The 12,533-nt window shown below is 50.9% G+C and overlaps 1 protein-coding gene across 1 annotated transcript; it reads right to left on the bottom strand.

Moving 5' to 3' along the window:
- Positions 1 to 10,324: 10,324 nt before the first annotated feature.
- OLIG1 (oligodendrocyte transcription factor 1) lies at positions 10,325 to 11,125 on the bottom strand. The gene has a single exon (XM_065913667.1). It carries the CDS (start codon positions 11,123 to 11,125, stop codon positions 10,325 to 10,327), a length of 801 nt encoding a protein of 266 aa, XP_065769739.1.
- Between the last annotated feature and the right edge of the window lie 1,408 nt (positions 11,126 to 12,533).

The raw sequence follows: 12,533 nt of genomic DNA, 5'->3' as shown, positions 1-12,533 counted from the left end.
TTTAGCTGCAGCAGGTCTTAGTTGCTGCACGAAGGATCTTTAGTTTCAGTTTGTGAGAACTTTTGTTTTCAGTTGCAGCATTCAAACTTTTAGTTTCAGCATAAGGGATCCAGTTCCTTGAAGAGGGATCAAACCTGAGCCCCCTGCTTTTGGAGTGCAGAGCCTGAACCACTGGACCACTAGGGAAGTCCCTGATAACTTTGAATATGATTGACTTCACCTCTAGAAATTTATGCTAGGATGAACTGTTAGAGGGCACATAAGTGTATGCATAAGATGTTCATTACCGTATGACTCACAGTGGTAAAACACTGAGGGGAGAATGAGATGTTCACATACAGGGAGTGACTTCGATAAATTACAGAACAGCATGTGGTAGAATCCAGGTTAAAATGGTGACATGGGAACATACTTCTTGGCATAGAAAGCTGTCTGCGATCTACTGTTAAAGGAATAAAGCAGGTTACAAGACAAGTCTGTCTCGTTTAACTCTGATCTGTTTTGCATATCTGACTCTATGTTTAGAGATGAAAGTTTGTAACCGTCTATACCGGGGATTGTTAGCAGTGGTTTTCTTAGAGCAGTGAGACGTTAGATAATTTCTATTTTCTTCTGTATGCTTTTCGAAACGGTCTGATTTATTTACCATGGGTACATCTAGTGGCTTTGCTTAGTTCAGAAAGTAATGAAGAGTCCTCTTTAAAAAAACTGCCATAGACGAGACCACATCAAGGCTTAAAGAGTTTACCTATGAATATAAAGCTGTGCAAGGTGACAGAGCTCAGAGAGGGGAGCTGATCGGGAGCACTCTGATGCTAGGCAGGCTGCCCAGAGCTGCTGCTTACGCCCCGGTACGCCCCTGGAATCAGTGGGCAAGGAGCTGCCTTCTGCACTGGAAGCGTTTCCCTCTAGCCTCCTCGACCTGGCCAGAGCAGGGGCAGTGGGGAGGCAACAGCGGGGAGGGACGCAGAGACACTGGCTGTGTCGTGGGTGGCACAGGAACGATCCGTTCAAGCTACCTGCGCTGCTCTGTGGAGCCTGGGAATGTGTCAGTGACACCCGTCCTCTCTGTATTCAAACTTCTGCTATTTTGCTCATCGTGGATTTTTGCCTCGATTTTTAAAAAGTATTGCATTAACATTTTATCACGATGACTGATCTCTTGGGGCTCCATTGAATTGTGGGTCCAAAGAAGTGCCTCACTGGCCTCACCCTAGTCCTGACCCTCTTTGCTTCTTGACGCCCTGTTTCCTCCTGAGACCCAAGTAGCAAAAAGCTGGTCTTAGCTATCTTATTTTACTTTGGGAGACAAGCTTAATTCACCAGGATAGTTTTTTTCTGGCTGTGCCCTGTTGAGCCCTGTAAGATGATCATTTAATTCATGAGTCTGAACAAAAACGTAGTGATGATTTAAAATTTAATATGAATAAGGCCTTCCCCCTTCCTTCCCTCTCTCCTTCCTCTCTCCCTCTGTCCCTCCCTTCCTTCCTTCTTTCTTTCCTGCTTTTCCTCCTTCCTCTCTCATTTAACAAGTATTTCTGATGAGGCAGGTTCCTGAACGCAGGCAGGAACTAGCTCTGGGCCGCACTACTGAGAAATAAGGAAGAAGACCTGCGCCAAGCAGGAAGGCGCTCCCCGGGTGAACAGAGGCGTGATGGTTGGGTGTGCTGGGCTCCCTCGCGGGGGAGGAGACCCAGCACCTCCCTGGAGCCCCCGCCGGCCTGAGTGTCCTTTGGCTCCCACGTACAGAGATGACTCAGGCAGTGACTTCATTCAAGCAGCCTGGTGTTTACGCCCCTCGCCACAAACCAGTTGATACTGTTTGGAGCTGCCCTGAGCTGACGTGACCCTGGGACAGAATGACATCCACTCAGCTTGTGGCCATTGTGGCCAAAACAGCTGAAATGTTCTGGCTTCTGAAGAACCCATTGTCTGCCAGTCGATCGGCAGGGGAAGGAGAATCCCAGAGCCCTGCCCCCTCTACCTTGGAGAAACATTTTGGCTCCACAGTCGTAGTGGGTCGTAGCTGGGCTCTGAGAGCCGGCTTGGGAAGACAGATCCCAGCGGAGGGCTCCCTAGGAGAAACCCCTGGAAAGCCACCTTTGGGCTTGAGCTAGTGCCAGGAGGAGCTGGAGATTGCAGAAGGCAGCTTTACTCATTCAAGATGGATTTTCACTTGGCACCATCCAATGCGGTCATGAGCCCTAGTCGTGAATTTGCAAGAGAAGGTGGGAATGACCGAGGGGACGGCATTGCTTTCTGAAGCAACCATCATCAGTATAATAATCACGTCAACGGTGGATTTCTAGCCCGTGGGAGAAACTGCGAGTGGCAGCAGGAAAAACCACCATTACAATAGGCACTGTGCTAACAGTGGACAAGCACAGCCTCACTGAACCCCCAGTGAGGTGGCTCCTGGTTAGACCTTAGATTTGAAGAGACCAAATATCAAGCATCCACGCAGCCTCTCCAAGGTCACGCGGCCAGTGAGTAGAGAAACCGATGGTGAGGCACGACCAGTGGGCAGTGCATGGACCCTGCAGGAGGGAAAGAGCCCCGGGGCAGAAAGAAGATGGGAGAGGAGGCTGGCATTTGATTGGAACACAGCATGGGTTTCGGGGATGGAGGAGCCGGTCTCTGTCCCTCCCGCGGGCACGGGTCTGCCCCGCCGGCCCCCTGCAGCACACACCTCCCTCACACACTTCCAGGGGACGGTTTGTATTTCAGAGCTGCCAACTCTCTCTTTATGTTACGCTGGGTCTTTGTGAGTATCAAATACATAAGGGCATCTTCTGATATGCTCATGGACCCTGAAACGATGGATTACACAGTCATGAGTGAATTCAGAAGTTGTCTATCAAATGAGATGCTGTGATGTCCAGTTTTATTTTTTTCCCCTCCACCGGTGATATGAAAATTGTTGGTTTTGCCTCCTGACCATAACTGTCTCTGATAAAGTGAAAACAAAACAAAATAAAACTATGAAGAGCCAGGACTGCACAGGGAATGATGTAACAAAATTGCCAGAAGCAAGCAAACGAAACCAAATGATCGCAATAGCAACAACCAAATATTCCCTTTGAATGGCAAGGGAAGTAAAGAAAATGTTATCACATCATCTTGAAAAGTTTTCTGTACGGATTCTGTTAATACATCGGCTCAACTCTGGATTTGAAGATCTGAATTGGTGATCACTACCTTCAAAGCTTTTGTCCTGCTTTTGGATTTTGCCTGGATGCTACTAGCCCTGGCAAGGACCAGGGCCACTTAAGGTCTTGGAGATGCGGGCTGCGTCAGGTCTGCCTTCTGCCCCCGCTGTAGTCTCTAAAACCTCACTAGTGGGAAGTTGGCATATGGGGAGTTCAGCCTGGTACCCTGTGACAACCTAGAGGGGTGGCATGGGGTAGGGGTGGGAGGGAGGCTCAAGAGGGAGACATATGTACGCTTAGGGCTGATTCATGTTGTACAGCAGAATCCAACGCAATATTGTAAAGCAGTTATCCTAAAATTTAAAAAAATCCTTTGAAAAACATGCACGTTACAGAATGTAAATATAAAAATTCTAAACAGAGAAGATGACTTTGTCTCAACTGTGATTTTATTACAATTAAAACATTACTACTAAAAAATAAAAGCTACTAGTGAGATACCCAAAACAATCACACTGATCTCAGGGCATTTCTAAATCAAGAAAGAGGAGGAGTTAGATGGAGCATCTTTTCACTGTGTGCTGGGAATCTCAACATCGCATGAATTAGATGCGTTAGCAGAGTGTCAACCACAGCCAGACCTGTGCCCAGAGGGAGGGAGGTGGGTGAGAATGCCGACCTTGAGAGCTAAAGACCAGGAAGGAAATCAGGAGAGTTCTCCCTCCTCCAGGCAAAGCCTCCTATCTTTCAGTGTCTGCTTCTATGACTTTCCTTAATGGGCTTCAGCCTCTTTAGTTCCTACCTTCTCATGCCTTTGTTTTCTCAGCTGCAAAATGGGATAATAGCATATAGCATGTACAAAATGAAGTCACTCACATAAAATGCTTAGAATACTGCTTGGCACCCAATAAACCCCACACTAGCTCTTTCAGCTTCCCTGCTGGCTCAGAGGTAAAGAATTGACCTTTCAACGCGAGACACCCGGGTTTGATCCCTGGGTCAGGAAGATTCCCTGGAGAAGGGCATGGCAACCCCCTCCAGTATTCTTGCCTGGAGAATCCTCATGGACAGAGGAGCCTGGAGTGGTCCATGGAGTCGCAGAGTCAGACACGACCGAGTGACTCACACACACACACACACACACACACAGAGCTCTGTCAATGCCATGATCACTTTCATCCCCGCTTTGCCATTCCCACTAGGATCTGCTCCGCTTTCCCGCCTGCCTGCCCCTGGTGAGGCACCTTTCTCTCACTTTCCCCACAGATGCGTTCTCATCTGATCTCGCTTTTCTTGAGTCTCCTGGTTGGATGACTCCAGCATTCTCTATGGAGTTACCCGCATTACTTCAAAGGTTCTGGGGACCCAGTACGCCTTCTGGGTCCCACTACTGGGGCCTGTGGGGAGCCCTGTTCTCCCAGTCCCATCACCTACCTCTGGCTGGAGCTGCACGTACAGGTCCCCTGTCCGCGTGCCTGTCCTCCACCCCGGGCTTTGCTGGCAGCCGGCACTAACTACAGAACAGCCTTTTGGAGAAACATCCACGCTCAGGAAAAACACTCTGCCAAAAAGATGCCCACGCTGTTGAGAAAATCACGGGCCATCATTATCAGAACATTGCGTGTTGCCATGGAAACACGGAGGTGGAAGCCCCTAAAACTCGCTTTCTCCTCCACCTTGCCACCCTGGCCTGTTCGCGGTCTATTCCCTCCTCTTCTGAACACTGCTTTCTGAAGCCCTAATGACAAGCCTGTAACTATCGGAGCATCTCTCAAAGGGTTTGCTTTGCCCCCTGCCACTCCCTGTCACCAACCCTGGCCTCCCTCGGGGCTCCCAGGCGAGACTGCTGGAGAAAGTTCAGGTGGCTAAAACCACAGCCAGCTCACCTGGCAGGGGACTGACCTTGCGTCTGTCCCTCCTGGATGCAGCGTGCAGGGGCAGACGGGGGTGCTGAGCATAGAGCTAATGGGGCCAGAGGTTTCCTGTGGGGAGCAAGAAGGATGGGCTCACTCCCCACCAGGACTCCTGTTTCCATGGGACTCCAGGCCCCCCGTGGCAAACCAAGGAAGCAGTTTTTGTCTCTGCAAAGCAGGTACTGGATCCTGGCATCCCCACCTCTGACCACCTGTGTGGCCTCGGGCATGTCTCGTGAGCTTCCTGAGCCACAGTGGCCTTACTCAGCAGGGAGGAGGGTGGACAGACAACCCCGAGGGTCTCCTGCCCATTGGCACTCTGTGGGACTCAGCGATGATCTGGTACCTGTGGCCTTGGTCCGCTGTCCTCTGTGGCCATCGAGGAAAGCCAAGTGCCCAGGAGCTTTCAATCCAGGTGTCGCCTTGCTCCCGGGCCTCAGGCAGCCTGTAATGTTTAAGGACTTGGTTGTCCTGATCTCAGAGTCTGAACTCTGGCCTGTCAGCTTCAGCTGGAGGCCACGGGGAAAGTTTTCTAATGGTGGGGCCAGTTATACATGAACAGAAAGAACTTGGCTTGATTTCAGATCAGGCATTTCAGCTTTTATGCTGGGCTTAGTTAAAAAAAGGACAAAACAGAAACTGCCTGAAGAAGTCATTTGCAATATCCCCATAGAAAAAGAGGCCAGTTTAGATCTTGAGAATTAACTTGCTAACTCTTGTGTTCACATCCTGCATTTGGTAGGAGAAGATGGACTTTGCTTGGAAACAATGTTTCCCTGAAACTAAAATCTGCTTGATAAAAGTGAATCTGTGTTTTAGAAAAACATGACATTTTCCAATGTGTGACTTCTTGAGCCTACATCAGGGAAGGTGGTAATCTTATTGATATTTGTGAGTGTGCAGAAGGGAGGGGTAGGAAGCTAGCGAGAAAACGCCTCCTGGAAGAAAGGCATTTTCCCAATAGATGTGTTATGTGACAAGGTGAGAAAAAGCCCTTCCTAACCAGCACTTCATTCTTGGCAAGTTCATAGTGTATCCTTGTGTGGCAGCCTCCTTCTGGCTGGCTTCCTCTATGGCTTACGAGGTCCAGCTAGCAGGCAGAATCTTTACCGCCTGCCAGATTGGACCCGGCCTCACCTGCACTCCTGGGGAGTCAGCAAAGACTAGATGGGTGACCCTTAACTAGACCCATATCATGGAAGCACCATTGTTAATCATCTGAACTTTGGTTAAGTGCAATACTTTCCATGCTTGGGGTGGGGCCTCTTTCTCGATGGGAACGTTTGCCTTCTGAGTGATATATTTTACGAGGTTGTATTTTCGTGCCTGGTATAATCAGTCTCCCTTCGAGGAGAACACCTGTAAATAGACCATCAGTACGGGTTGGGGAAACCCCACAGCGACTGAATGTGTCCTCTGTTTACTGATTGCTCACCTGGGCTCCTGCACATAGAACAACGTAATTTCTCAGGGTCTTGTGTCTTTTCCCCTTGGGTCGTGTTCACTCTCATCGCTGGGATCACAAGTTGGTGGTTGACTGGATGCAGTGACCTTTTGGGGGGCATTGAGCCACATGTTCCTTTCTGTCATGTTTATGAATCCCGGTGAACCTTTCTCAAGGAGCCTGTCTTACATGCTCTTTGCTTTCCTAAGCCCTTCCAAGACCAGCTTCAACTTGTTCCTTCTGCCAAAAGCCAGCCTGCAGATTTCAAAAAGCAACTCCTTGCTCTACAACATACATGTCCATTCTTAAATATGGTGCCTACAGAATACACTGCCCTCCCATAGACAAATGTCTTAACTTTGCAGAGGTCTAACTTTGCATTTGGGGCACTGTATATTGTTATCTTTTATTCCTCAGGACTCCTGAGTGCCCGCTGCTGCTATTTTTCAGGATGCAAATTCCTTTAAAATGTGACCCTGCTCAATGGAGACACAGACATAGAGAACAGACTTATGGACATGGTGGGAGAGGGAAGCGGGCAGGGAGGAAGGAGCAGGTGAGATATATGGAGAAAGTAACATGGAAACTTACATATCTTATGTAAAATAGGTAGCCAATAGGAATTTGCTATATGACTTGGAGGAACTCAAGCGGGAGCTCTGTATCAACCTAGGGGTAGGATGGGGAGGGAAATAGGAGGGAGGTTCAAGGGGAGGGGACATGTGTTTCAGTCAGTTCAGTTCAGTTCAGTCGCTCAGTCGTGTCTGACTCTGCAACCCCATGGACTGCAGCACACCAGGCCTCCCTGTCCATCACCAACTCCCAGACTTTGCTCAAACTCATGTCCATCCAGTCGGTGATGCGATCCAACCATCTCATCCCCTGTCATCCCCTTCGCCTCCTGCCTTCAATCTTTCCCATCATCAGGGTCTTTTCTAAAGAGCCAGTTCTTCACATCAGGTGGCCAGAGTATTGGAGCTTCAGCTTCAGCATTTGTCCTTCCAATGAATATTCAGGACTGATTTCCTTTAGGATTGACCTTTGTATACTTGTGGCTGATTCATGTTGATGTCTGGCAGAAACCAACAAAATTCTGTAAAGCAATTATCCTTCAATTAAAAAATAAATACATTTTTAAAAGTGAGTCTGTTAATCTTCCTTGGCACACTAAGATGCTACATGCAGGCAGATAAATAATTTGATGATATTCAAAACAGCCCCGCTTATCCTTGTGAAATTCATTCACAATCTTTGGTTCTGGAAACCATGATAGGGTTTGATTTTCTGATAAATAAAAAATCACATGTAGTGTTATCTTTCTTATCTTTCCCTATAAAGCTTCAATTTATAAGTAGAGACAGGAGGGAGACCACAAACCCCTTTCTGCCCTGTGGCTCTCTGCTTCTCTGAGAGATGGTTTCAAAGTGAGGATAGCATCTAGGTGATACAGTTGGGACGATGGGAGGAACTGTTTATTTCTAATATCCTAGAAATATTTTTTTAGGGAGAGGGACCTAATTTGGTTTTGATTTAGTTGTTCCTTTTCTTTCTGTCCATCATCAAGATGCAAAGTAAGCAAAGACAGCCATTAAATACACAGAAGGTCACAATTCAAATTTAGTTATAATAGAAGCCTGCGACTTTTCTGGTGGCAGAGTCAGGGGGAGTGAGAAATTCTTCCCCAAATGGATTGGAACCATAGAGCTACTTTCCCTCACATCCTCTCTTGCCCATCCTCCCTGAGTAAACAGACACTTAGAGAGGATGGTAGGGAAGAAAATTCTATCCTTCTGGTACCCCCTCCCACCAACCCCTTCTGTGTTCCCAAAGTGAATGCTTATTTTTCCTAAATGTATACATGCGTCAGACTAGCCAGTGTGGATAAAACTGAGTAAATCACCTTCTCTGGACTTTCTTTAATTTCCTGCAGGTTAAAGGGGACGCTACTTCATCCCTACAGTCCCCCTACCTTTAAATGTGGTTGGATTTCATTAGTAACTATGAATATTTAAACACTACATGTGAGCGAGTTCACATTCCAATTTCTTTATCACATCTTCAGACAGAAGAGCTTTCTTCACCTGTTAGAATAAAATTATTTCCAAGGTCACAATTTCCTAGGAAACAACTCCAACCTGATTGAAATGATGGGGGGAAAGCTCACAGCTTTGAGTTTCTGTCCACTAAGACAGAAATGGTAGATTTCTGAGAAAGATGATGAGATGTAAAGTAAGTTTATCATAAATACATTTCATAACCCATTTTTCAGAGGCTGAAGTTGTAGTGTGAAAAGACCCACCCCCACCAAGTTTGGCTAAGAACTGATTCCTGGAATTCCTCCCTCTCTTCTCATCCATCTATTTACCTGCCTGCCCCTTCAGATGCCTCTCAACTTGGCCTCCAGTTGACTTCATCGGATTACTTTTTACATATCAGAAGTCAGGTTTAAACCTTTTGACCGGAGTCATTTAATTATTTATTACCCTTCATTCTGAGGTTCTCAACCCATCAGGCACTGGGACTTTTTTATTAACAAATCAGACAAAAAATGTAAGGCCCTTACATGTTTATTTTGTTGATTCTTCACAGCTCAGGGAAACAAAGTTAGAGGGGAAAAAAAATAAAATGCCAGTTAAATTCGGCAACTATCAACAACCCCGAAACCTTAAAATCCAAAGCAAGCTGCTGAAAGATCATGAAGTCATCTTGGATGATAATTTGCTAACGCCTGTAACAAGTCAACGTAGTTTTTCCATCGCGAAGTGGCCAGAAGACCTGGCCCACGCGCTGGTCCAAGACCCCCCCGAACGCGAAGGGACCGCGCAGAAAACGCCACCCCGCCGTGGCCACCACAGCGGGGTCCCTGGTCCCCCTCCGTGTTTAACGAGGCAGAACGTTAATTAGAGATCGTGCCTTCTGCCAAGCCGGCAACCGCGAAACGCATTGTTACCTATTTTCTTTTAGTACGCCCGGAAGCCGGTCTGCGGAGGAAAGGTGGTTGTTTTCAAGCAAGCTCAAATGTTGCCTACGCTACCCCTGCGGGAAGGGGAGACAAAAGGAGGAATCTTGAGGTCTAAACCGCCCTTCTCAGAAGATTTCAGATTTAAGAGCGCATCATCGCGACCAAACACCCGGTCTGCGATTCTGAAAAAACTGCACTCTCATAGTCGGGGTATGAAAGCGGGCTTACAATCCAGCACACTCATCGACCCGGGAATTGTCACCGGCCCTCCCGCGGCACCGCGATGCCAACCGTCTGGCTGCCAAGGGTCTGTCTGTCCGTCTGCTATGCGCGAAGCCGTCTGCACTGACGGCGTGGTCTCTCTCGGCTTCCTGGGGGGTCGGTCAGCCTCCTCTAACCGGGACTGGCTGCTGGTGAACAAGGGCGCCTGTGACCTCTGGCCGAGAAGAAGGAAACACCTCCAAGTCTACCTGCAGCCCCCCGCCCTCCGAGAACAGCCCCTTGGTTCCCTGGCTCGGCAGGTGTCGGCCCACCGCCGCACCCGGGCTAGCCCGGCGCCGTAAAGTCCGCATCGCCATTGAGAAACGCACGACTCCAGGAACCGGGAGACACGGGCGCGGGATGACGGTGAGAGCGCGCACGTGAGCGCAAAGCAGCTGGAGGCCAGCCAGGACCCCAAAGTGCCCCGACGTTCTGTCGAACATCCGCTCGGGTCACTATAATTTCCCCGGAAGGGGGGCGGGAAAGGGGACGCCCAGCAGTCCCTGTCTCTGGGCAAGGAGGTCCGCAGTGCCCTCCTGGCTCTGCCCGGCTTGGGCGACGGGAGGCCGGGCCGAGGTGGCGCCCGAGCCGGCCCTCACTTGGAGAACTGCGCCGGCACAGCGGCCAGGCCCAGGCCGGCTGGGACCAGGTGCGGGAACTTGCAGACGGCGCAGGTGCAGAGGCCGGGGCCGCCCGCGCCGCCGCCCGGACCGCCGCCGGGGAGCGCGAACTGGCCGCACGGCGGCTCCTCGAGCGCCAGAGACAGGTACTTGGCCGGGCGCAGCGCGTCGGGCGGCCCCACGGCGCCGGGCGCCAGCAGCACCGAGCCCGGCGCGGCGGCGAGCAGCGGCAGGCCGGCCAGGAGCAGGCGCGGCGCGGCGGGCCCTGCGCCCTCGCCGAGCGCGCGGCGCAGCTCCTGCAGCGAGCTCCCCAGCAGCAGGATGTAGTTGCGGGCGAGCAGCAGCGTGGCGATCTTGGAGAGCTTGCGGCCCGGCGCGCCCTGGCAGTGCGCCGCCGAGTAGGGCAGGATGACCTCGCGCAGCGCGTCCATCGCCAGGTTCAGGTCGTGCATCCGCTTCCGCTCTCTGCTGTTGATCTTGCGCCGCAGCTGCTGTTGCTGCTCCTCTTTGGCATCGGCCCGGGGCCCGCCGCCCGCGTGCGCCCCAGTCCCGGCTCCCGTGCCCGGCGTGTCGGCGGGCGCCTCCGGCTTCTCGCGCGCCGCCTTGGGGAGGAGCGCAGCCCCCGTCGGGGACGAAGAGGAGGACGAGGAGGGCGGCTGCCGGTAGCCCACCAACTCGTACAAGGAGGCCCCGACCGGCACGTCTCCCGGCCTCGGCGGCCGCAGCATAGTCGCGGGGGCCGCGTTCACGCGCGCCTGGGAAACCGCATAATACATCTGGGGGAACGGTGGGGGCGGCCGAGGCGCCCTTCAGGAACGCCCCAGGGTGGGCCTTTCGGCAGGCCGCCCCGCCCCGCAGACCTGCGCGCGGGGGAGCTGATGGCGAAGCAGGAGCCCGCGCGCGACCGCTTTAAACCCGGCTTGGGAACCTGCGGGGTCGCGGGCTGCCGGGCGCAGCCAATGCGGGCGCGAGGTCCGGCTCCGGCGCATGCTCATTGGCCGCCGGCTCCCCGAGGGCGGGCGCCGAGGTACCGCTGGCGCGGCTTAAGGAGATTATTGTGAGCGCACGGGGGAGAATCACACGACACTCCACCCCCTACCCCACTGCCCCCGCCCTACCGCGGGATGGAGGGAGGCAGGGACGCGCCTTTTCGGGTGGAGCGGGGCTCTTGGAGGACTGGTGGTCGGATGGTGAGACTGAAGCTCCTGTGCCCTCCTGTCTCTCCTTTTTTGTAGACGTCTGCATATTGTTGTTCAGTCGCTCAGTCGTGTCCGACTCTTTGCGACCCCATGGACCGCAGCACGCCAGGCCTCCCTGTCCATCACCAACTCCCGGAGCTTGCTCAAACTCATGTCCGTTGAGTCAATGATGCCATCCCAACATCTCGTCCACTGTCGTCCCCTTCTCCTCTGACCTTCCATCTTTCCCAGCATCAGGAGCTTTTCTAATGAGTCGGGTCTTTGCATCAGGTGGCCAAAGTATTGGAGCTGCAGCTTCGTCATCGGTCCTTCCAGTGAATATTCAGGATACACAATGGTTTGTTTTAAATTGTGGTCGAACACATAACATCTAATTTAGCGTCTTAACCATTTGTAAGCGTACAGTTGCGTGCAGGCACATTGTTATGCATCCACTCCGCAGAACTCTTCGTCTTCAAAAGCTGGAACTCTATATTTACTAAGCAGTCCCCCATCCTCCCCGAAACTCCTGGCAACCATTATTCCTCTATGAATCCGACTACTCTAGGTACCTCCTACTGGGGATCACACCGTTTTTATCTTCTAATGATGCTTGTTTCCTGTAGTATAATGTCTTCACTGTTCATCCCAGCTTTAGTGTCGGGATTTCGTTTCTTTTTAAGGCTGGATAACAGTCCATTGTAGGTATACACCACGTTTTATCCAGTTCTCTGTAGATGGACATTTCCGTTGCTTCCATGTTTTTGGCCATTGCAAATAATGCTGCTATAAGAATGGTTGAAACAGGTTTTTTATAAATATGTGATTTTCTTCAAGGCTTTGAGGACCAAATTTCTGGGCTCAAGGACCAGTAGCATTAGAATGTTTACTTCCAGCCTCTTTCTCTCTTCTCTTTCTGATTAAAAGGTCTTTAGGGACTAAGGAGCTTCTTTCCTCCTCCAAAGGGACATGTATTCACTTTATCAGTGACTCGACTCTTGGTTAA

Source organism: Muntiacus reevesi, chromosome 21, assembly GCF_963930625.1.
Source record: "Muntiacus reevesi chromosome 21, mMunRee1.1, whole genome shotgun sequence".
Taxonomy (NCBI): domain Eukaryota; kingdom Metazoa; phylum Chordata; class Mammalia; order Artiodactyla; family Cervidae; genus Muntiacus; species Muntiacus reevesi.
The sequence above is the reverse complement of the archived record's forward strand: the minus strand, read 5'-3'. Positions and strand labels throughout refer to the sequence as shown.